We start from the raw sequence: 25195 nt of genomic DNA, 5'->3' as shown, positions 1-25195 counted from the left end.
AAACTTGGTGTATATAAGTGGAGCCCATATCAAGAGCTATTTCAGAAGAGTTCCTATAAGGAGCCATTAAGATTAGCTCAGAATGTTATTACCTTACGAGTTATTTAAGTATAATCAGTACATTTGTCCAAGAAGCTCTTTAGGCAGATGAGATTCCTATTTCCCAGCTCATGATCTAGTCAAATTGACAAAGGGCAGCCAGGAAAGAAGAGTTACTATAAATGACTAGATGCCTCCTCACTCCCTGGCACTGTCAGGGAGTGGAGAAAGGCCCCAGTGTAGATTGAAGCTTCCATTGCAGATGTCTAAATTGTCCATCCCCACCCCCACCCTTAGTTCCTTTAACACAAGAGTCTTTTAAAAGGACCACATAAGTAACAGCTGTCCAGGAAGGGAAAAATGAGACTGGAAGACTAAAGCCCAAATTTACTACCAGAAAGTTTTACTTTAAACAACATACAAATCTCAGGAAACTTTAACATCCACCTAGATTAGTGAGAACTGCAAAATCTCCCCTCCTCCCTTGTGATCAAACAATTAAAATAGTTGTAGATTCCAGTCAAAGAAAGACTGTGTAACATGTCCAGTGTACCTGGTTTTGCCAATGGATGAACTACAACCAGTGATGAGGGCTTCAGCATGCTGCCTCGGAGACGTACCCTGTTTTTGCCAGTCCTCTTGTTCACCCTTATTACCGATGGCACAGTCCAGTCAGAGAACCACACGTGATCCTCAAACACAGCCACAGCAAATGGGTGACCTGGAAGCAGTTCCAATCCATTACATACGTCTTGTCTTTGCCATGAATATGTTTAAAAGGACAGGCTTGAAATGTTCATGCAATCCCTAGACTAAATCAATTATTTAATGTAACTGCTAAGCAAGGTATGAGCCACCAACCTGATAGGGCAACCTCGTCTCAGAATGGAAGCCTGGTGGTGTGAAGCCCTCGAAAAGCCCATTGTCACCCAGCATTCAGAAAACTGGGGAACGTGGCCTCATGGAAATACAGGGTGGGGCAAAAGTAGATTTATAGTTGTGAGTACGAAAATTACAGTTTATTCTTGTATTATCACTTATTAATTGTTGTATTATTTTCTTTACGAAGAACTGTAAACCTACTTTGGACCCACCCTGCAACAGCAGCAAGATAAGAATCACTGACCAACATTTGTGTTCAGTGATTCTGTCACTATTTATAGACTAAACTTCAGCAAATAATCATACCCCTCTTTGCTCTCAGTTCCTTGGCTTTTGAATGGCAGGAATAGGTAGTACACTAATTCACAGTTGCTGTAAGGATACTTAAAAATTTAAGGTAACTGAATAACAATTTCCTCAAACTCCCAGCTCCAACAACACATTTCCCTGCATTGGATGCCCACCTCTTCTCCTATCTCACCTCTTTTCTAGTATTCACCCATTGACCTGTGCTCCTGGTGTCCTCTGTCCTGCTTCTCTAGGCCATTGTTCAGTCAATTACCCCTTTCGTTTACATCTTCATTCTTTCCATTGTACTAGCTTCTTTCCTGCAACTAATGAATAAATATCTTCAGGTCTCTCCTATCTTAATTTCCTCATCTCCTTGACTCCTCCTCCTGGTTTCTTTTTGTCTCTTTCCTTCCATTTTTAGCCAAGTGCTTTGAAATTCATTTATTATCTGCTGTTGCCATTTTCATCACTACCAACCCCTAGGCTGGCCCTTCTGACCCCACCTCAACTAAACCCACTTCTCCCTGCTGCTGAAATTGCTCAGATAAGATTTTCTAATATTTAGTAAGCAAGGAAATGTTGTAATATACCATGTCAAGTAATTACAGACTAAAGCTAAAGACACCCAAGTTTAGAAGCTTTAATCACATCCCCTCACATTCCCCAGGCCAGTCTTTGCAAACGAACGATGGATTTGGTGGATTAGAATGAATGTCTCCCTCTTCTGGCAGCAAATGCAAATGCCTTCTCTGGGTGACAGGGAGTCTCCACCCAACATTACTGACCAGGGCCATTAAGCAAGCACAATTTATAATACCCAAGTGCTGGAAGCAACCTAGGTGCCCATCAGTAAATGAATGGATCAAAAAACTATGGTACATTTACACAATGGAATTCTATGCAGCTGAAAGAAAGAAGGAGCTCCTACCCTTTGTGACAGCATGGATGGAGCTGGAAAGCATTATGCTAAGTGAAATAAGCCAAGTGATGAAATACAAACACCATATGATCTCACCTTTAACAGGAACCTAATCAACAAAACAAGAAAACAAGCAAAATATAACCAAAGACACTGAAATAAAGAACAGGCTGACAGTGTTCAGAGGGGAGAGGGGAGAGAATTTCAGGGGAATTTCAGCGAAAAAGGGGAAGGGTTTACAGGAACAAGTATAAAGGACACATGGACAAAAACTAGGGGCAGGTGGAAATGGGAGGGAGGTGGGGAGGGCTGGGTGGGTGGGCTGGGATGGGAGTAAAAGATAAAAAATTGTACTTGAACAATAATTAAAATAAAATTATTTTTTTAAAAAGATTCATTGTAATCTCCAGCTCACTGTCCCAAATTAAAGCCATAAATGCAGCAAAGGAATTCTTTTATATAGCTATTGGTTTTTTATTTGGGTAAAAAAAACCAATGACACAATATTTACCATCTTGGCCTGTGTATAGTTCACTAGTGGTAAGTACATTCACGTTGTTGGGCAACCAAATTCCAGAAACTTTTTACCTGGTAAAACTGAAACTCTACACCCATTAAACAACAACTTCTCATTTCTCCCTCTCCCCAGTCCCTGACGAAGACCATTCTACCTTCTGTTTCTATGAATTAGACTATTCTAGATACCACAATAAGTGGAATCATACAATATTTATCTTTTGTAACTGGCTTACTTCACTTAGCATAATGTCTTCTGGGTTCATCCATGTTGTAACCTGTGTCAGAATTAGTTATACTTTTTCAATAAAAAACCCACACTAGACATAATACTTCTTATTTTTTTGGTTATGAAAGGGCCACAATTGCATTTAAAATGAAGAATAAATTCCTTCAATCTTTACATTAAAAGTCTTGAACTGGCAGTTGAGAAACTGCCATTTACATACCTATAGATGGCACTGTAGTGATGGGAATAGTTATTCAGATATTTAAAACTTCTCAGTTATTTGATAATGGCCTTTAATAAGAAGTTACATTTGTCACAGATTTGAGTAATAATACAAATTATTTTTAAAAAAATATCTGCCATGAGTTTGGGTTTAGAATATTATGTCTTTAGATTCTGGTTAGAAAATTTCAAATCCTTTAGGGCACTCATACATCAAAGCTATAATTTCACATTTATCTGGCAGATGAAATTTTTAAATAGACCAATGACTTCACAGGAACAATATTTGTGTAACTCTTCTTGTACATCTGCTTCCCACAATGACTCAATAATTACCTGTTATGTGCATGGATGAGTAAAGTCTAGAACTGTACATGAGCTTATGGCTTATTGTGAAGCATCTCTCTAATTTTTAAAGAAACTTAAAAGTATGTAACATTTTCAGTTGTATTTATCTTCATTTTCTTAATGTGTAATACAAATCTAGAAATTCATTACCTCTACAATCAGAGACTGGACAAAATAAATATCTTATACAGAGTATTAGATTGTTAGCCTCTTCCTTGAAAAAGAAACCATGTGTTTCATCTTCCCAACCAACCAGCTTATGAAGCTCTGAAGCCTCTTTAACATCTCCTTGGCCCTCATTTCTATTTCCAATCTGTTAGTAAATGCTCTCATTTTTTTATTCACAGTGATTTTTTAAAAATACTCTACTTCTCCATTTTACTGTTCAATGGCAATATTCGAGCTCACGCCTTCATTAGCTGTCGTCTGGACAACTTTGTAGTTTCGTAAATAATTTCCTTCTCTCCAAATTTCCAATCCGACTCTCATACTATTGAAAACCTAAGTGGTTATCCTGAAATATCAACCTTATATATACTTCCTGCTTGAGAATATGCGGTGGCTCTCTAATACATTCAGGACTAAGTTCATCCACATATCTTGGCAACACTAACATACAGATGCCAATTTTTGCAGCCTCATTTCAAATGACACAGTTTTATCACCATTGATTTACTGCATGGCCCAGTTCAAATGTTTTTGCAGATTCCCTGAGTCAAAAATTAATCTTTCTGTGAATCTCAGAGCCATTTGTACTTCTTTTTAAACAGTTACAATAACTACAGTGTTTTAAAGATATTTAAGAAAATACACACATGATAACCCATGTAAAATCTGAAATTATATAAAGTGGAAAACTATATTAATCTTTGCAATCAACAGATATTCACTAATCTCTGAGGGTGATATTATCACTGTTGTGAAAATGACATTTCCTAAAGATAACAGCTGAATCAAGTTCTTATTCTTAAATAAGTTTTAAACATTTCAATATTTTCCTTCTGACTTTTGGAAAAGTTGGCAAAGAGAAGTGATTATAGGTCATGATTTTTTATCCAATATTTCAATGTTCAGGTAACCCTCAGAGCTCATAAATCCTTGCAGAAGTCTATCAGCTTGCTTGTCCCCATTCCTGTCTCACTGTGTGGTGAAGAGTGTGTGTGCCCCTGTGCGTGTGTATATAAACACGTTTTATATTTAACACTCATCAACTCTCAGGTAAGATAAAGAAACCCCCCCATCCAAAAGCCTCACCTACATCATTCTGGGCAAGTCTTTGGCGTTTTGAACCATCCAGATTGGCCATCTCAATCACAGACTGTTTGGCATCGCACCAATACAACTTGTCAGTTAAGAAATCAATTGTTATTCCACTGGGCCAGACCAGCCCAGAGCTAGCGATAATCAGTCGGCCAGCGCCTCGAAGGGAAGAACTTTCAATTCGTGGATTAATCCCCATATCAGTCCAGAATAACCTCCTTTAATCAAGAAAGCATACAACAAATAAAATTTGCACAAAATTCTCCCATTCTTTCATCATTGGGAATGTCAATTTAAATCACTTTAGGATAAACTAAGCAATATAGAAGAAAGAAGTATAGCACTGTATGTTGAACAAATAATTTTTCCAAAGCAAAAGCTTATATTTTATAGGTAGACCATGTTGGACAGGAACTGATGAACTAAGGCTCAGGTCATTAGATAAAAAAGGAATTATTAATTTTAAACACTGCAGAATATAACTAACTGAAAATGTATTCAAATGCATACTCTTAAATTAGTGTTTCATGCTGCAAAAGGCAATATCTTGCTAGCTTGCCCCTCCGCTGTGCAAATTTAAAACTCACTGTATATGTAAAATGGCAACATAAGGGAAAGAGCATATTTATCTATTATCCAGTTTCATATACTGTACTCAATTAACTTGGTTAATTTTAAGTTCTGCATATCACATCCTATAACAGTGCTGGGAAACATTTCGTGTGGTCAGTATCTTTTCTCTAGACTGCTTAGAGATAGTTATATTCTCACTCTTTTAATCATGTGGCTGGCTCCATATCAATGATCAATTATTACCAATATACATTTTTATTATTTTTTAAGATTTTATTTATTTATTTTAGAGAAAGGAAGGGAGGGAGAAAGAAAGAGAGTGAAACATCAATGTGTGGTTGTGTCTCATGTGCCCCCTACTGGGGACCTGGCCCACAACCGAGGCACGTGCCCTGACTGGGAATCAAACCAGTGACCTTTGATTTTCAGGCCAGCACTCAATCCACTGAGCCACACCAGGCACAGCAATTATTACCAATGTATTATTTCTCATAGACCATCGTAATAAAAGAGAGTTCATTTTTATCTTTGTTTTTTAAAATGTAGGAAGAAACTGGTGATTCTCCTTAATTCTCTGAACCTAAACCAACATTTGTCACTAATTAATATTGAACAACATAGAATCTTCTAATCTTTCATGATTTTTATTTCTTCTTGTCTAAATCTAAAAATGACTGATCATTTAAACTCATCTTATGATTTTTCTAAATAGAATTAATAAGTCATACAATCTAAATGTTTTCTTCTACTCAGGAATGCAATAATGTAGCTTTTAAGGAAAGCAATTTATTGGGCTTATATCTAATTGATTAATAAATTACAGCCCCTTTCTTTTCAGAAAGAAATTGAATTTGAATAAAATGAAAGGATATCTAGACAACATTTTCATATAAAAATAGAAAATGAAAAGATTTAATAATGAAGATATTATGGTAGCCACATCATTTCTGAAAATGTGGACAAATCTAGTTGATTTTCTTCATTTCTGATTCCACTGACCACCTGCCATCTTAGTACAGATTTTGGACATTAACATTTCAAATGTGACGGCTGCAGAAAGGCATCTGAATTTCACAAGTACCTACTTGGCCATTGGATGAACAGTGATTCCTCGTGGCTGAGAGATGTTCTCCTTAATGATTATTTCATGATGTTTTCCACTTAAATCACTGCCTTCAATGACAGATTTCCTAGAATGTATGTCATATAAAGGGGCTTGTTACATTAACTTTATTTTTTAAACAAAAATACTCTGTTTCCTTGTTTCTTATTGCATGCAAAGACAGGCATTCTGAACTACCTTCTTGTGTGGTGTGCACACACACAGTCACGTCCAGATCAGGACCAAATGCCCATCTTTACCAAATGTCAATATAGGCCCCAGGGGATGAAAACGCACAGTGAAGGGTAAGTTAAGAGGGGACTGTGTCAGTGGCCTGGCAGGGATGAAGCCAGTAGTGTAAATCCCACCACCCCTTTCTGCTCACAACCTGTCATCTCCTCTGGAGCCAGGGGCCACCAGTGGGGAGAAGGAGCCAGCCTCGAGGTCACAGATCCCAGGGCGGAGAGAGAGTACGTCTCCCAGGGCCACAGAGAGAGCCGCATAAGGACAGGAAAGGGTATTTATGTTGACTTCAGCGTTCTCCCCACAGGATACTTAGAAAAGTAAGAGTACTAAGCTATTATTTGCTAAACTTTACATTAAAAAAAAATAACTCTTTGGAATCAGGCAGAGGAGGAAATTCTTGTTTCTTAATGCTTCCATTTATTTGTGAAACAACCCTTTATTATCAGACAAATATTTACTGAGCAAGCACTACTGTATATGTCAGAGATCTGCTGAGGCACTGGAGGCACAATAGCCTGTCTCTGTCCTTATCGACCTCCTAGTTGAGCAGGAGATCCGGGGAGGGAGTGGGGAGGGAGAAGGAAGGTGAGTAGACAAGGAAAGAGCACCCTAAGCAGAGGTCTCAGCAGCTGCCAAGTCTGGGAGACCTAAATGAGTGTGGAATAGTCATAATCTCACGTTAGAAAGTCCACTGTGGCGTTAGTGTGGAGGGTACAAGGCAGGCAAGAGATGATGGTGACTGAGCTAGGGCAGTAGCAGTAAGATGGAGAAAACTAGGTGGAATCAAATGTGAACTTTTATCCTGTGAAACTGACCTTGTCGTGGGCCTGTGGGGCAACCTGGGCTTCTGAGCAGTCTCTGGAGCAGACAGGACCACAGGCAGAGGGGTGTGAGTGGCACCCCTTCCCCCCCAGGGGCTACCCATTCCCTGTTTCCCTACTGAAACTAGAGAGTATAACTATCTTTAACCCATTCAACAGACAGCTGCAAAGGGCCTATCTTGTTCTTGTGTGCTGCCTGCTGGCCCTGTTTCCCTATTACAAATTAGATAATACAACTTTCTTGAAGTCATTCAGCAAACATCTGGGAAGGGCTTACCCCCTTGTTCTTGTAGGTAATGTCTGCATGAGGCAGCCTTGCCCAGAAGCATGAGGCAGGACTATTCTTTCTGTCTGATTCTATGAAATGCTAAGGAGACCTTCTGCAGGTGGCTTATTGGAGCCACTTATTTCTAGCCACTGGGTGGGGAAGGGGTTTTATAGATTCCTCCTCACAGGCTACATGCAGAAGGGAGGTAAAGGTAAGATGACTCAGGACCTGTGTTGGGTCAAATGTGCTTTACAAGCTTTCAGTTCAGGGCAGTGGATAATTTTTAAACCACTTATATTCCAGTGCCATTTTTAAAAGATAATTTTATTCCCAGATGAAGTGGTTGTCGGAAGGGTACTGCTGGGTAGAAGGTATTTTTTAACTCAATGTGTCGAAGTCACTCAGCCACAACTGTCACTGTGCCTGTTCCCTGGCTGGGAGCGAAGGCATTCTGAAGCAACTTGCCTGTGACTACTGGCTCTGTGCTCACTGTGACATCATCTCTCAACTCTCACTATTTTGGGCAGGGGTCAGGTGATGAGAACTGAGACCAACATAAACTCCTGAGTCTGGAGCTGTTCACTCAACACTGTACTTCTCTGTGATCCAGCCAGAAAGCAAATCTCAGTCTGCAGTGTGGGCAATGAGAAAGCCAAGAGGAGTGCAGACACTGGGCTCACTGGAGTTCAAGCACAACCTTAATCTAGTGGAACACCTTTCTCTTTGTGTCCGCTCCCTGACTGGTCCCAATGTCACTGGGACCCTCTAAGACCTACACTCCTTCCAGGGTGAGAGTTGGCCATCCAGAAAACTGGAAAAGTGACTTTTACCTCATGGTAGTTTTTATCTCAAAAAGAATGAACAAATAGATATATATTTTCCCCTTCTTGATTCTTTTTTACTGGGCAATTGACTTTAGGAATCAGGATTCCTTAGTACTAAATAATAGCATTGCCAGTGAAATTATCAATTAGCCTCCTTCCTACTGTTGGTAGGTGTTAATCTGAATCTTGTCTTTTCTGAAGCCAATATAAACTAGAAGCATCCACTCTGGTTCTTTTATTGGTTACGAGTTACCATATAATCTAGTATCACAAGCTTGGAATCTCAGTTATTTAAATCCAATTTCTGGCTAATATCAAGGTTTTCAAACTATAAACCTTTCATTTCCAGATAAATTAAAGGTTTTCGTTTAGCAGCTGCCTTTGGAGGAAAGAGTACTTAAGAAGGGCATGTTATTACTGAAGCCAGTGAACTAGGGACTGCTTCTGGGGATGCGCTGCCTGTGTGTATGTCCTGAAGGCATCACCTTGGCAGTCGGTCCCACGGTGCTGTGAATCAAACACTGGTAGAATTAGAGGTGCCAAGCAAGTGTGGGAAATATGAGGAGACCCGGCACCCTTAGAGGGGTTGACAGCGACTAACATCTGCTGTCCTGATCAGCATTTATGCTTCTGAGGACAGCCGTGTACAAGCTCTGTTATTATGCACAGCTGACATTTTAAATGTCCTTTTAAGTCAGTTCAACACAGAGGAGGCCATTATTATGATTTTGAGCATTATTACAACTGAAGCAGACTTTCATTTGTTATATGACTCTGGGTGGAGCACACTGTAATCAACTGTGATAGGGGGAGGCAGTACCTGTCAGTGATTATTAAAAGCATAAGTTTTGGAAGTTGTCCTTGAGTTCAAATCCCAGATCCACTACCTGTGGGCTGCTTGACTTTGATAAAGTTATTTTACCTCTTTGATTCTCAATTTTTTCAATCTTTAAGTTGGGGGTGAAAAAACATCTTTTGGGACCTGGATGGTATCATAGATATAAAGTTCTTAATGCAGTATCTGGAGCATTTCAGTTAATAAATAAACACCCAAAGAATAAAAGAATGAAGGTATGGTTAAAAGAACAAAAGAATGAGTGAAAATATACTCACTCTGGTATAGATATGCCATGTTATTGATAACTGTACATCACATCATACATCTGGCTCATTTTTAAAAATGCACCATTTCCAAAGGGTTATCCAGACCAAAAGAGAATTTCTGGAACATATAAAGCCTGTCTGCAAGCATATAAACCTGTTTCCTGGGACTTCTCCCTCCATGTTGGCACAGCTGATTTCACAGATGTGAAACCACAATTAACTCTCCTTTCTTTTAACTTAACATGATTGATTGGGTACCAGATGTTCAGATTAGCCACCATTTCATTTTATGGTTTTAAGTGACTCTGGAAAAATATCATTCCAGCCCAGAGCATCTCTAACACTGCCCTGTGAGGTACTCTGAGGTTAGCATCCTCTCTTTCCAAAGCAGGAGAGTGGACTCTCACAGCACATATGGGGTATTTTCCTGTGTTCAAAGTGGAGGATGAAGCCAGCAATATTACCTATCTCATCACTTCTATCCCACATGGCTAACAGGAACATACCCTCTGTCTGTCCAATAGAGTTTACGGTCAATCCAGTCCACAGCAAGACCTTCTGGAACGTCTACTCCTTCCTCGATAAGCCTTTCTCGTTGGGAACCATCCATATTGGCTCTCTCTATCCACTTCAGGGCCGTATGGGCAAAGTATATCTACAAAAGAGAACACAGGCATTTCTGGAGGATTTGTTTTAAAAAATGAATATGTGATACAAATGAGGTGAGTATCATACAGTGGAATTGTTAAGAACTTGGCTTTGGACATAGATATACATGCAATTGAACTTCAACTATGCTGCTTCCCAGATACTTGTAAACTTAAGCAAGTCAGTAAATATCTCAGAGTCTCAGTCTCCTCATTGGTAAAATGGGCATAATAATACCAAGTACATTAGTTTTATGTATAAAACTCCTTAGGGGAGACTGGAAGAGATTAGCCAAAGAACATATATGCATAACGTATGGACACAGACAACAATGTGGTGAAGACTGGGGTAGAGATTGGGGGCTTGGTGTAGAGGGAAAAGGGAACGAGGGAAATGAGAACCATCTGAAATAGTGTCTACAATCAAAACAAACAAGCAAACAAAACAATAACAGCAACAACAACAACAAAACCTCCTTAGCCCTGTGCCTGGCACGTAGTTCTATTGTGACTGGGAACTTATTCATCTTTGATCATTGGTCAATAACAAAGCCATTGTACTTGAACACTAGGCTCCTGCAGCCTGGAAGGGAGCAATGGCTTTCAGTTTAATGGGAACTGCATGCTGGGCTGTGTCCTCTCTGCACAGCCCACAGCACTCCGCTTCACTGAAGTCAAGGGACACAGGCTCCTCCTTGTTTGATTACCTTGCCAGGTCACTGAGCCTCAATTTTTTCAACTGTAAAAATAATAAAGTTAGGCTAAATATTTGCTAAAGTTTTTTTATCTCTAACTTTATCTAATTGCATTTTAATTAATCCATATTGGATATTATCGAACAGAACATACCTTGCAGGTACAAAGGTTTTTTTCAGTCTAGTATGCAGACTATCAAATAGGTACAAGTATTTCATGAGAATGTTAAAAATCGCTATGGGTAAGCTTACAGTTTAATAACAGCTTATGTGAGATTTTAACTGTGAGTACACATATGTACATAAACCTATAATCGATAAGAGTACTCACAAAATGGTAATTCATTAAATAATGGGTTAAAACCTTTCTAGATAAAACAGAAGAGACTCTATTTTATAATATAAAATGGGTGCTTCTCATATTCAAAAGCAGTCCACTACAGCATGGCTTCTCAAATTGGAATGGACATACAAATCCCCTGGGAATCTTGTTAAGACAAAGACTCGGCTTCAGCGGTCGGGGTGGAACCTGAGAGTCTGCAGTTCTAACAAGCTCCAGGTGGTGTGAACACCGCGGGTCCTAGGAGCACGGTTTGAAAACCAAGAAAATAAGAGCATTGACCAGAAAAATTAAAAACGTCCATACAACTTAAAGTTCATTCTAGACTTCTTCTTCACCTACTTGTAAAAATACTGTGAAGGAAAAAGACCAGTTTGGTAATAAGTGAATCTTGAACTGAGTTTTTCTATTAATTTTTTTTCTGTTAATATAATTCTTCCATGGAGTCATATAGATTCAGCTCAGGGAAAGGAAAGATGAATTGTTCGCTAGTGTTTAATGACTCAACTTCTATTGCAAAAGTAGTTATAGTTGGCCATTACTTATACCAAGTAAACACAGAATCAGTTTGCTTCCTTCATCTGTGGCCATTTACCAGACTGCCTCAAATCAGGAAAAAACAAAGGAACAAGGTTTAAAATTGTAAGAATTAATCTAGTAATAACTAATAAGAATAGAGGGAAATTAATAACTATGTAAATTCATACATATGGGTGATAAATCCCCAAAATATGCTATAACATATTATTTAAGCACATTCTAACTTAGCACAAATACAACTAACAAAGATCACATGGTCAGCTGATTGTGTTCAAAATGTAAAAATTTTAAGTTTTATACAAAAAAAATTCATGAAAAAAGTGATTATTATGTAAATAATTTCATCAGTTAGACTACTATTCTCAAATGAGCCATAAAACTTAGGTTTCCTGATTTTCATGGTTAAGAGGCCACTGAATTCCCTCCCTCAATGACATATATCAAATGCAAATTACTAACTCACAATTCCTAAGCCCCACCCCAACCTCCCATTCCTCCCTATTTATGGGCTTCTCACCACGTGTATGGTGCTGGACCAGGATACTGTCATCATGTGCAGAAACAAAACTAAACTTGAGATCCTGCTCAATCATCTCTAATAAAATGGCTGAATCACATCAAGAACCAGGGTTACGATAACAGAAAATCCTTAACATTTCTCAAATGATGTTTCAATGTCTATATTTAAATTTTTCTGTGCCTAAGGGTTTTGAGCTTAGCAGAGGATTTTCAAGTAACCCAGGTCATCTGTTAAGAAAAAATTCTCTACTTTGTTCTTAAAGCATGGCCACACCTGTTCAAGTGACAAAACCATACCTTATTTTCCACAGGGTCATGATCGAGGGCAAAAACCACTCCCATCTGTTGGGTGAGCAGGGTTACATAGTCTGTTCCATCAAAATGCATGTGTCGAATATCTTGAGAATTGGCAAACAGCAAAAACGGTTGTGGTCCTGAATACCAAATTCAAATACGGTTCCATTTAAAATATGCCTTGAAAGCCAAGAGGCACTTGTGACTTTTCCCTTTCATTGTGCCCTCTTCCTTAATTTCTGCAGTAGTTTTCTACTCTCCTACCAGTGTGTATTGGTTAAGACAGGCAGAGGAAGACAGACAGGAAGAGTTTCTCTTCCGTGAGGTAACACAGTGCCAGAATTTCATCACTGGATTCCTCCCTGTCTAGAGGCCTGCTTTTAAAATGCAAATAACTTAGAGAAAGAGCCAGCATTAAATAACTAACACCAGAACTAAATGATAGGTGTTTTAGTGCTGTAATCTCCCTGATTCACACATACTGAAGCATGTTAACATTAGCAGATTGCATTAATCCATGTCCAAATAAATACCCTTCTCTGGGTTGAGCACTTCTAAAAGGGAAGCATGATTATTTGAGTTAATAACAAGACCCTTGTTAATTTCCAGAGCTCAGATTATGCTATATTAACCAAGGCCCTGGGAAGTTCAGAGTATTGAGCTCTGGCTAAAGCAAGCTCTGCAGGCTCATCATTATGTTAGTGCTATCCCAGATTACAAGCATGATGAAATGTCAGGAGAGATGAAATCAATTTGGTATAAATCTAGGATTTCCAAGGCTGTTGAGGACACAAGAGATGTAACATCAGCAGATGAAAAACTAGTTGAAGCATACCACTTTATATTAAATTTTGACATGAAAAATAAACAAAATTTGTTGAAGTATTATTATTATTACATTCACTGGAGAGTTGAAAGTCAAATCAATCAACAAATATTTATTCAATTCCTCTTAACTATAAAGTGTTGAAGTCTATTCTGGTCATGACTTTCACATATACTGGAATACCACACTTGATAGCAAGTCTTTGCTGAATGCTAATTAACTTCTGAATATTCCTCAAAAACATGATTATTATTTATAAGTTTATTATATATCCTATTAATACTTGTAATTTGGTTCCCATTTCCAAAAATAAAAATATCAGATGTTCTATCCAGAGGCAAAAAGCAATTTAATGCTCTATCTTTCTAAATGCACTGTTATCTTCACACACTTTTGCAAAGAGACACGCAAACACCCACAGCACCAACCTGAAGCTGCACAGCTTTTTCTGTCCAGTTGCAGGTCATACCCAGGAAGGCAACCACATTCCCAGGATACTGGGCTGAGAGCAAGGCAGAGCTGGCTACATCCACCATTATCAGGTGATGAACAGCCTACAAAAAACAATGAGGTAATGATGCTAGGTGACGATGCTGTATCATTAAAAAATACAACAATTATCTATCAGAATATTGAGATGAGCCAAGTATATATTGATTTTTAAAAACACTTCCACAGTCATTCATACTGCTGCAATCAAGTTGTTTTTCGGAGATTAGAAGCAAAATGTCAGTATACCCCATTCCCCTGTAACCTAACACCTTGAAGTTAACCCTTCACACCCCAATGGCCCTTGTCCTTTTGTTCTACCACTGAGTTCAAGAATCTGTGCATTGGCAGCAGGTTGGAATACGAAATACATTTTGATGAGTTTAGCAATTGGTCTAATTCTTCCTAGTAAGTAATATTTTTATTTCTTTCTCACATTTTTGGCCTCTTGACTTCTTTTGCTTTCTTTATTTTTATTTTTGAAAAGCCTCACATAAGTCTTCTGCTAATTTACTGTTACATCTATCCCTCTATACACTTAGTCTATGAAGATAAAAGAAAAGAGGTATTTAAAGGTGCGAGGAGCAGGCTAAGTACTTTGCTTCCACCATCTGCTTAATCCTGGCTACAAATCCAGGAGGCAGGTATCATTAACCTCTACAGATGAAGTAGCTGAGACCAAGAGAGAGCAGTGACTAATCCAAAATACTACTGCCAGTAACTGGGAATGCTCCCTCAAGGCTGTATGATTTCAAAGTCCTGGCTCATAACCTCCACACCGTGTTATTTAAAAACAAAACAAACAAATAAAAAAATATAATTTAAATCTATGCTAATCCATTGCATAAATATCTTCCAATGTGTAATGTTGGAAAATTTATTCTTCTTTGCCAGTAATATGCAAATTTCAGCCATCACTTAGGGAATAAATATTTTCAAACAAACAAATGGTAAATAAACTTACCACTACATGTTTTTCCATCTGTCTCAAGCACTGAGCCTTCTGGGCAGAAACACATGGGACCATCTGAAGTCAGAACACAGCCATGGCTGCATTCAGATGCATTGCTTGGACAGGAAATTAATTCTAATTAATGAAGAATAAGGTCATGATTAATGTTCAATCAGATTGTAGAAACTGAGTAAATTTAGTTGCCACTAAAATATACCCTAAAAATAGTAAGTAAAAATTAAACATTTATGAATTACTGTGATAATGAAGATATAAAAAGAAAGAAAACAATTTCAAATCTAAGAAACATTTTTAAAAATTCCTAATTTTGGAAAATGATTCTAGTTTCCTCTAAGTTTCTTTCATGTCAAATATTTTTAAAGTTATTAGTCATCAAAATTCCAAAATATTTTAAATGGAACTTGAGTGAATGATTCTCAAGTTCATCTGGAAAACAAATTTTATGTGTAGGGAAAACTAAGAACATTATATAACTGTGGTGAGGTGTAGGGAGATAATAGGAGACTCTTAACAAATACCAAAATGTATTATAAAGAAACAATAATTAAAGTAGTGGGTAATGAGTATAGGAAGAGACAGAAAGGATATTAAAACCAAGTAGAAAACTTATTTTAGAAAAGACTCAAGTACACATAAGAATATAGCATGTGATTAAAGTATTGGGTTGGCCAAAAAGTTCATTATGTTTTTTCCATACAATGGCTTTAGTAGTGCTTAGTTGTCTTTAACTTCATTTGAAACAACTTAACAACTTTGGTAGATTGTATTGTGACACCTGTCATATCAGTGTGCTTTAAAAAAAAACATCAAAATCAGTGGATTTTCATGCAGACATTTTAATATTGAAGATGGAAGAAGATATGCAACTATTTCAGCATATTATGCTTTATTACTTTCAGAAAGGTAAAATGCAACTGAAACACAAAAAAAAAGATTTGTGCAGTGTATGGAGAAGGTGCTATGACTGATCAAACATGTCAAAAGTAGTTTGTGAAGTTTCTTGATACTACTGACATTTTGGCCAAATAATTTTTTGCTATGGGGCTATCTGATTCACTGGGAGACGTTTAGCAGCACCTCTGGCCTCTACACACGAGAAGCCAATAGTGGCAGATAGCTGATATACTTAAAATATCCAAATCAATAAAATTCTTCATGAAATGAAAAATGTGTCTTTTATTTTACAGAAACAATAAATATTGGATTGATTTTTTGCCAACCCAATATTTTAAATCATTGAGCATGTGAAAGATGATCCAATAAATGGATCCATAAAAATGGATAAAGAAATAACTGAGTAATGACTTGGGGCAAAAGTTCAATTCCTATTCTATAGTATACAACAAAATAAATTCCAAGTAAATCAAATATTATGAAGTAAAATACACACTATAGAAGTTCTAGAAGTTGGACAATCAAATGAGATTGTATGTGTCGTGCTTGGCACACAGTGGACTCCATAACTTCTAACATCACGCACTTGAGTATATTGACCAACAGGTAAACTACATGGTTTTAGAAGGAGGGCAAGTTCCAAAGACAGGCACAAAGGTCATAGGTATTTCCCAAGAAATTCATTACCATTTATCCATTTTTATGTGACTGATTTCATAAGCACATTGAGATCCAGACTGGCCTATGCTCCATCATCTCTGAAGCAGATCTAGACAATATACATCATCTTACATTTCTACTTAGCTTTTCCTTTCTACTTACTAGACTTGTAGACTCTATAAGAATTCTGTAAGAAGGTATCTGAGTACGCAATTCTAAATTGGAGTTGAAAATATTCATATCAACTCATAACACACTTAAAAAACAACAGTGCATTCCTAGCTCTGATTCCAAAAAGATTTAGAAATAATGATAGTAGTAGATTATGTTCTCTACATATAATTTCTTATCTAAAGGAAGCGGTATACCTTCAGAGATTGCTAAATTCATGTCTAGGACATAGAATATACAAGACAAGCCTGGAAAATATGTGCTACAGATAAAAAGGAAACTGTCAAAGACTACTGGGGTCAGGAACCCATTTTCAGAAGCTCCTACTGGACAAAAGGAAATGGTTTGCTCAGCAGTAAGGATAATAACCACAATGGGTGGAGACACATCAAAATTGTTGCAAATCCAATATTTATCCTATCTTAACTGTATGAATTGTACCTTGCAGTAATCAAATAGTTAATGAAACTTTTCTTTAAAAAGGTATTCCAATTAATAAATAAGAGTTAATATTAGAACTAGCTATCACCATTTGAAATCCTTGATGAAATAATAAATCTAACCCTGACCAGTGTGGTGCATTTGGCTGGGCATTGTTCCTCAAAGCAAAGGGTTGCTGGTTCTATTCCCTGTCAGGGCATATGCCTGGGTTGTGGGTTCAATCCCTGGATGGGGTGTGTATGAGAGGCAGCAGACTGATGTTTCCCTATCTCTCTCCATCCTTTCCCCTCTCTCTAAAAATAAATAAATAAAATCTTCAGAAAGAAAAAGAAATAATGAATCTAGGAAGTGATTGGTAATGGCTGCTGCAACCATCCCTGAGAGACAGCTGGGCTCTTTCTTGCCCTTCCCCCAGCCATCTTGGCAGCTTCAGCATGCCATTGGTCGGTGGAGGTCCTGCACAGAAGGAAGGCAGGAAGATGGTGACTGAAAAAAAGACAAAAAGTCACTGGAGTCAACTCTCACCTCCAATTCATTGTAAAAAGTGAACAGCCAAAAACACACAATGGCGAAAAGAAAGTCTCTTTAACAAATGGTGCTGGGAAAATTGGAAAACCACATGCAAAAAAAAAAAAAGAAACCAGATTACAGCTTGTCCCCCTGTACAAAAATTCATTCAAAATTGATCAAAGACTTAAATATAAGCTCTGAAATAATAGAGTACATAGAAGAAACATAGCTACTAACTTATGGACCTTGGTTGTAGTGGACATTTTATGAATTTGACCCCAAATGCAATGGAAGTAAAGGCAAGAGTAAATGAATGGGACTATATCAAACTAAAAAGTTTCTGCACAGCAAAGAAGCTGACAACAACAAAAAAAAGCAACCAAGTGAGTGATAGATGTTATTTGCAAACAACAGCACAGACAAGGGGTTAATATCCAAAATATATAGAAAGCTCATACAATTCAACACCAAACAAACAGATAATCCAACTGAAAAATGGTCAGAGGCCTGAACAGACACCTCTCCCAAGAAGACATAGAAATGGCTATCAGATATACGAGAAGATGTTCAACCTCACTAACTATTAGGGAAATGTTAAACTACCTGTTAGAATGGCCATTATCAACAAGACAAGTAATAAGTGCTGGAGAGGTTGTAGGGAAGAAAGAACCGTCTTTCACTGCTAGAAGGAATGTTAACTAGTACACCACTATGGAATACTGGCAACTCCTCAAAAAACTAAAAATAAGAGTTACAATAAGATCCAGCAATCCATCCTCTGGGTATCTACCTGAAAAACTAGAAAACATTTATTCGCAACAACTGAGGCACAGCAGTCAGGGCTGTATTATTTTCCATACAAACAAATGTAAACCTACTTTTGCTCTACCCTGTATAATAAAATATCATAAAAATGGATAAAGAAACTTGTTTCCCAACCTTGGAGCTTTTGATTTACTAGGTGTGGGGTACAGTCCAGTGATTCATGTTTAAAAAGAAACAAACACAAAATAAACTCTAAGGCAACTCTGATGCAGACTGCTGATACAGGACCATCAACCCAGCCCATAGCCACCTCAGAAATGTCAGTGAACACGAAGGAAATAACGCAATAAATACTTGTCGTGACTTACGGTGACACCGTTTCCCATCAGAAAGCAGAACAAACCCTACAGGGCATGTGCAATAATAGGATCCAGCGATGTTTTCACACCCAAGAGTACAGCCATGATTCCAAAAGGCACATTCATTGACATCTACACAATGACAACAGCAAAACACAGATGGTTACTTTTGAAAATAAACTGTAGTATCCGTAATAAGTCAGCCCCAAATAGTTCTCACTTATATCTGCTGTACCTGACCATGGAAAAGCTCTATTTGCTACTCTAGCAAAGGGTGAGAATAAGTCAGTTCAATTACCATGAAAGTCATTTTTATTCTGTCATAGTTTAAACTTTCAAATATAGAATTACCCTTGAGAAAAAAATAGTACAATTTCCCCTGAAAAGATATAGCAACTTAAAGCCAGCTAAGGCAGAACTGTTGACTGTTCTTGACAAGAATAGAACATTCCTGCTCTGCTGACAGAGAGGGAGTAGAACATTCAGCCTCTCAAAGATGACAGGAGCCCTCACCTGAAGGTGGGCACACTCTGCAGCTTCCTTCTGGCTGACACCCAGCCTTTCAGGTCACTGTCCTATGGGATGGCTCCCTCTGACTAGTCCCAGGTAAGCAGGGGACTATACTTAATGTGTAGGTGTCACATTTACCTAATATCTCACCCCAATTACTTCCACTGGATTCTTGTCATCAGTAGCTTACTGGAGAAAGGACCCGTGTTCGTGCTGGGTTCATTAACTGTGGCCTGGAGTCTCAAATAGGAGGAGCCCAGATGGCCAGCCTGCTTCCCAATATCTCCAGATTCGCACTAGACCTCCTTGGGATAAGATGTGGCGTCACATACTCTTTGAGAATATTGACAGCTATGGAACTGCTTCCCTAAAATATTTGAAAATACTGACATTTTGCACACAGTCAAACCCACGGAGGTCCATGGAGTCCACTTTAGAGAAACCCTGTCTAATGTTAACCTCTGAGTAGCCTCTGAAAGCAGTTGATCCAAGAATTGAAGATACAAAAAAGACCTGAAAGTATTACAAAGGCTTTTAAAACATGGGGAATGGGGCAGGGCTGGCTGGTGTGGCTCAGTGGATTAAGTGCTGGCCTGTGAACCGTGAACCAAAGGGCTGCTGGTTCATTCCCAGCCTAGGACACAAGCCTGGGTTGCAGGCCAGGACCCCAATAGGGGTCATCCTAAAAACACTGAGGGAGGACAGATAAAATTGTTTTCTGGATAAAGAAGGTGAGGTATAAAACTGATTTCAAATTAAAGTTCTGGAGGGCCCACTAACGGGCGGCCGCGGTCATTCCTTCAGAGAGCCACCACACTTTACCTTCACAGTACTTTCCGTCCTGGCTTAAAGCATATCCCTCCGCACAAGTGCACAGATGGGACTTGGGGTCGCGCCCACACACGCTGCTTCTGCAGTTACCTTCCCTCAGCTTGCAGAGTTTCTGATCTAAAAGAGAAGAAGGTTTATTTGAAGTAAAGGTATGTTTTGACAGGGGAAAATACACAGTTCCACCATGGTTCTTAAGAAGGCTAATCTCCCTGCGACAGCATCAGGGGGCCACCGCTCTAGGGTCAGCCTGCTGTAGATGGATGCGACAGCATTCCAAAACCCATTTATTTTTCTAATTGTAAAAGAATATCTTTTCTTAACTGTAATATTTATGGGTCAGATCTACATATTTAGCTGTTTTTAGGATCATTATTTCAAGAACATCTTTCAGAATTAATAAATACCAGTGTGATAAGTCTTATCTCAAATGTCTGAGTTTATTGCTTCCAGCATTCCATGTTTTACAAAATAGCCCAGGGTACATGGTAAAATCTGCTTAATGAGGTAGCTTCTTGGGTTGAATTACCCAAATACAATGAACAACAAATGGCCAATGTGATGCATTTGATTATCAGAGCCAGAGTCAAGGGCTAATCTAGTAACACATATATCTCTGTTCAAATTGCACTCCTTACTCCATCATTTTTAATAATGATAAGACCTTTGTGAAAATGCTCTGAAAAGTACTGATATAAGCTTGAATCTGATGGCAGATCCCAGGATGCAGGTAGAAATGGAGGCCAGTGCTCTGGCAAGGGGTGACCTCAAGGGAAGCTTTCAAGTAAACAACAACAAAAATCCAGAAAGTCTGATTTGGACTTTTAGTGGCACCAAAGTACAATTGCTTTCTTGAGGCAACAAAAAATTGAACTTTTATTCTCCCTGTAAATATCCCTTATAAAAATCTTTCCAAACCCAGCATGATAGATGACCACTGGACTAAGAATCAGGAAAACCAAGCTCTTCCTTGGCTCTGCCTTTTACATTGAATCACTTTTCTTTTTGACCTCAGTTTCCTAATCCATGAAATTAAAGTGTTGAAATAGACATTCTCTGAGATCTCTAGCTTAAAAAATGTTTTTAATGGTTCTATACAGAATCAGATGTTAGTATATCCCTCTAAATTTATACCTGTAAAGATTCTCAGACTTTAATTACTATTTATGATATGTTAATTGAGATTCAAACTGACTAATGAAGAAAATAATTAGTATCTAGGGTATAGGAAATGCTCTTTTCTTCATCCAAATCCAATTTTTTGGGAGGGTGATACTGTTTTACCACCTTTCACTTGCCTTTAAGTGTGTTTTTATCATCATCATCACCATCGTCACCATCATCATCACAATTATGTATACTTGCCTTTATTCCATTAATGAATGAAACTCTGAGAATAAGGCATACGTATATACTCCATTCACATTTATAGTCCCACTGAGCACGGTGCCTTGTACAACACAGGTGTACTGCAGACACCTGGAACACATGTGCAAAAACCTGTGCCTATGCCACCTGCAACTAATTCCTTCATTTGGTTTCTCTCAATTTCCAGTCTGCCTTAGAGATAGAACTCAAACAGATGGTCAGACTATGCTAGCCCAGTACCCTCTCCACTGTACCATGCCACTGATGGTTTTAATGATCTTATTAATAACAAACATCACCCTTCAAAGATGAGCATAGGCAGGAAAGTAATCACTATTTTTGTCTAAATGTACTGATGTTGTGACCTGAATTCAGACACTAAACACTATAAAAGGTCATTTTAGGAAGTGGCAAAACACAGAGGATTGAGGGCTATATTTTTGTTTAATCACCTAATCTTCTGCTGTTCTTTAGCTTCAAATTAGGCCGAGGCTGGCATTCAGAATGCTTTTGCTGACCTCAGATAATACCCCTTCTCAGAGCCCGACAGTGGGGCTTAATTAGCTTTGAGATCAAATTAAAGCTCCTAATCATGGAGTTTAATGTCCACTACCAACTGTTCCTTCAGTAACTGTCTGACTAACACAGGCTCTCAGGAGCTTTACTACAGCCGGATGAATCTATAGATTTTACCCTGGCCCAGTTCTGAAACAGTGCGCATGGGATCCCTTATCCTCCACTGATCACACCTGCTTTCTGCTTGCCTCATCCACAAAACCTCCCTAGTCTCTTTCATTTGAACCCATTCGCTCTAATCATTCTTGTAACTAAATATTTAGCACCCCCAATATATAGCATATGCAATAAAAAATTTGAACATTTATAAAGCATTTACATGATCACATTTGATTTTCATAGCAAGCCCTTGAGCTATGTAGAGCAAATACTAACCTCCATTTTACTGATTAAAAAATAGAATCTTAAGGATCATGTACAGGTAATAAGGGGTAGGAATTGGACTCAAGCTCAAGGTTTCCAGTTGCAGACCCTATCTCTTTACCATGCATAACTCAGTTTACTGTGCTCACCTTATTGTGTTTTGCAGATATTGGGGCTTTTAATGAATTGAAGGTTTGTGGAAACCATGTGTTGAGCAAGCCTGTCAGTGCTGTTTTTTCAACAATTGCTCACTTCATGTCTCTTTGGCACATTTTGATAATTCTTACAGTATTTCAAGCTTTTTCATTATTATTATACTTGTTATATGATTTGTGATCGGTGACCTTTGATGTTACTATTTTAATTGTTTACAGTAAGACAGTGAACTTAATTGATAAATGTTGTTTGTGTTCTGGCTGCCTGGCTGAACTGGCTGTTCTTCATCTCCCTCCCTCCCCTTGGGCCACCCTGTTCCCTGAGACATAACAATATTGAAATTAGGCTAGTTAATATCCCTACAATGGCCTCACTTTAAAACAAAAGCTAGAAATGATTAAGCTTAGTGTGGAAGGTATGTCAAAAGCTGAGATGGACTGAAAGCTAGCCATCTTGTGCCAAATAGTTAGCCAGGTTGAGAATGCAAAGGAAGAATTCTTTTTTAATTGTATTCTGTTGATTATGCTATTACAGTTGTCCTCATTTTTTCCCCCTTTGCCTTCCTCCACAAGCACAACCCAACTCCCTCAGGCAATCCCTCCACCATTGTTCATGTCCATGGGTCATGCATGTAAGTTCCTTGGCTACTTCATTTCCTATACTGTATTTTATACCCACATGGCTATTCTATAACCACATATTTGTAGTTCTTAATCTCCTCACCTCTTCACCCTTTCCCCCACATACCCCTCCCAACTGGCAACCATCAAAATGCTGTCCATATCCATAATTCTGTCTCTGTTCTTCTCATTTGCTTAGTTTGTTTTTTAGATTCAATTGTTGATAGATATGTATTTATTGCCATTTTATTGTTCATAGTTTTGATCTTCTTTTTCTTAAATAAGCCCCTTTAACATTTCATATAATAATGGTTTGGTGATGATGAACACTTTTAGTTTTTTCTTGACTGGAAAACTCTTTATCTGCCCTTTGATTCTAAATGATAACTTTGCTGGGTAGAGCAATCTTGGCTTTAGGTCCCACCTTTTCATGATTTGAATATTTCTTGCCAATTCCTTCTAGCCAGAAAAGTTTCTTTTGAGAAATCAGCTAGAAGCCTTATGAGAACTCCCCTGTAGGTGACTAATTGAATTTCTCTTGCTGCTTTTAAGATTCTCTCTTTATTTCTGACCTTTGGTATTTTGATTATGTTGAGTCTTAATGTAACGGTTTGTGCAACATTGATGTAACCTGGCAGCCAAGGAAAGTGGACTGGAATGCACATGTGTGAACAATGACAACTTCACCGTACTAGTCAGTGGGGGTGAGCACGTATACTGTGTGGTCATTGCAGTCAAAATGACTGGGCAAGTAGAGCAATGAATCTGCATCAAATTTTGCATTAAGCTTGAACATTCCTCTATGGAAACTATTCAGATGATGCAGAAGACCTCAGCTATGGGCAACTAGTGACTGTCAGCTTCATCACAACAATGACAGTGCAACCACTCATTCATCACATCTTGTACAAAGTTTTTGGCAAAACATCAAATCACCTGGATGACGTACTCCCCTGCAGCCCAGATTTAGTGCAGTGCTACTTATGGATTCTCCTAAAGCTAAAGTCACCTCTGAAAGAGAAGAGATTTCAGACTGTTGATGAGACTCAGAGAAATACGATGGGGCAGCTGATGGTGATTGAGAGAACTGTGTGAGAACTTTGGAGACTGAGGCATCATTGTCCTATGTACAATGTTTCTGTATCTTGTATCTTCAATAAATGTCTCTATTTTTTATATTACATGGCTAGATACCCTCTGGGAAGACCTCATAAATTATATACAATGTGTTATATATAATATATACATATAAAATTATTACACATATAAATAATATATTTTTCTATAAGACCCAGAGCTATATTTTTGTTTTATTTATTTATTGTCTTTCTCATTAGTGAGTTCCTAAATCAATGACTTCCTCATGAAACCTCCCAAACTATATTATATAAAAGTTTCTTCTTTTAGAAAATAACAAGGAAAAAAATATAAGTATGATCATTTGGTGCTACTGGAAATCTATCTTAATTATAGTTTTAAAAAATCACTCTGCCCAAATTCATTCATCTATTTGGTATCCTTAATCATCTAAACCTTTCTAAAAATCAGAGAGAAAACAAATCAACAGCCTCCAAGCAGTTAAAGAAATGCTTTTGATTCTCAGAAGAGCCCCTCAGGCCCACTCAGTCATTTATGTTTTACACCCATTTACACCCATGACAGTTTGACCAGCCCATAGCACAAAAGAAAAATGCAAGGTGTGTATCGTTCACTCCCATTGTCACCACCCCAAAAACCACTGCATTCCCTGACAGCAGAAGTGGCTGCATGATGCCAGCTGTCCTTCTCATGACCCCAGACATAGCCTCAGCCCAGCTTCCAGACCTCCCAGGGCAGTTGCTGGGAGAGTGCAAGTGAGATGACTCTACTGTCCATCTCTCCCATGAGGACTGGAAGCCTCAAATTTGGGATCCTCCTAGAGAGAGATAGTGCAATTTGAGTGTCCAAATGATATTAACTGCAATGAATAAAAACATGTCAAATAGTTTCAAATCCATGAGTTTATAA

General features: G+C 38.2%; 1 protein-coding gene across 2 annotated transcripts in view; it reads right to left on the bottom strand.

Annotated features, from left to right (window-relative positions):
- Nucleotides 1–25195, bottom strand: part of EGF (epidermal growth factor) — a 90023-nt gene that overhangs the window by 29449 nt on the left and 35379 nt on the right. Inside the window, exons 6-14 of one of the 2 annotated variants that reach the window (XM_045820289.1) lie at nucleotides 20100–20225; nucleotides 18777–18899; nucleotides 14959–15081; nucleotides 13934–14059; nucleotides 12683–12819; nucleotides 10151–10299; nucleotides 6365–6469; nucleotides 4701–4924; nucleotides 593–760 (exon numbers count right to left, since the gene is read on the bottom strand). In XM_045820289.1, coding sequence (XP_045676245.1) covers nucleotides 593–760; nucleotides 4701–4924; nucleotides 6365–6469; nucleotides 10151–10299; nucleotides 12683–12819; nucleotides 13934–14059; nucleotides 14959–15081; nucleotides 18777–18899; nucleotides 20100–20225 — 1281 coding nt within the window. The remainder of the gene's footprint in view (nucleotides 1–592; nucleotides 761–4700; nucleotides 4925–6364; nucleotides 6470–10150; nucleotides 10300–12682; nucleotides 12820–13933; nucleotides 14060–14958; nucleotides 15082–18776; nucleotides 18900–20099; nucleotides 20226–25195) is intronic. The other variant, XM_045820290.1, reaches the window with a different exon arrangement.

Source organism: Phyllostomus hastatus, unplaced genomic scaffold (genome assembly GCF_019186645.2).
Source record: "Phyllostomus hastatus isolate PE091 unplaced genomic scaffold, TTU_PhHast_1.1 phas_scaffold_39, whole genome shotgun sequence".
Taxonomy (NCBI): domain Eukaryota; kingdom Metazoa; phylum Chordata; class Mammalia; order Chiroptera; family Phyllostomidae; genus Phyllostomus; species Phyllostomus hastatus.
Note: the sequence above shows the minus strand (reverse complement) of the source record. Positions and strands in the feature narration are given on the sequence as shown.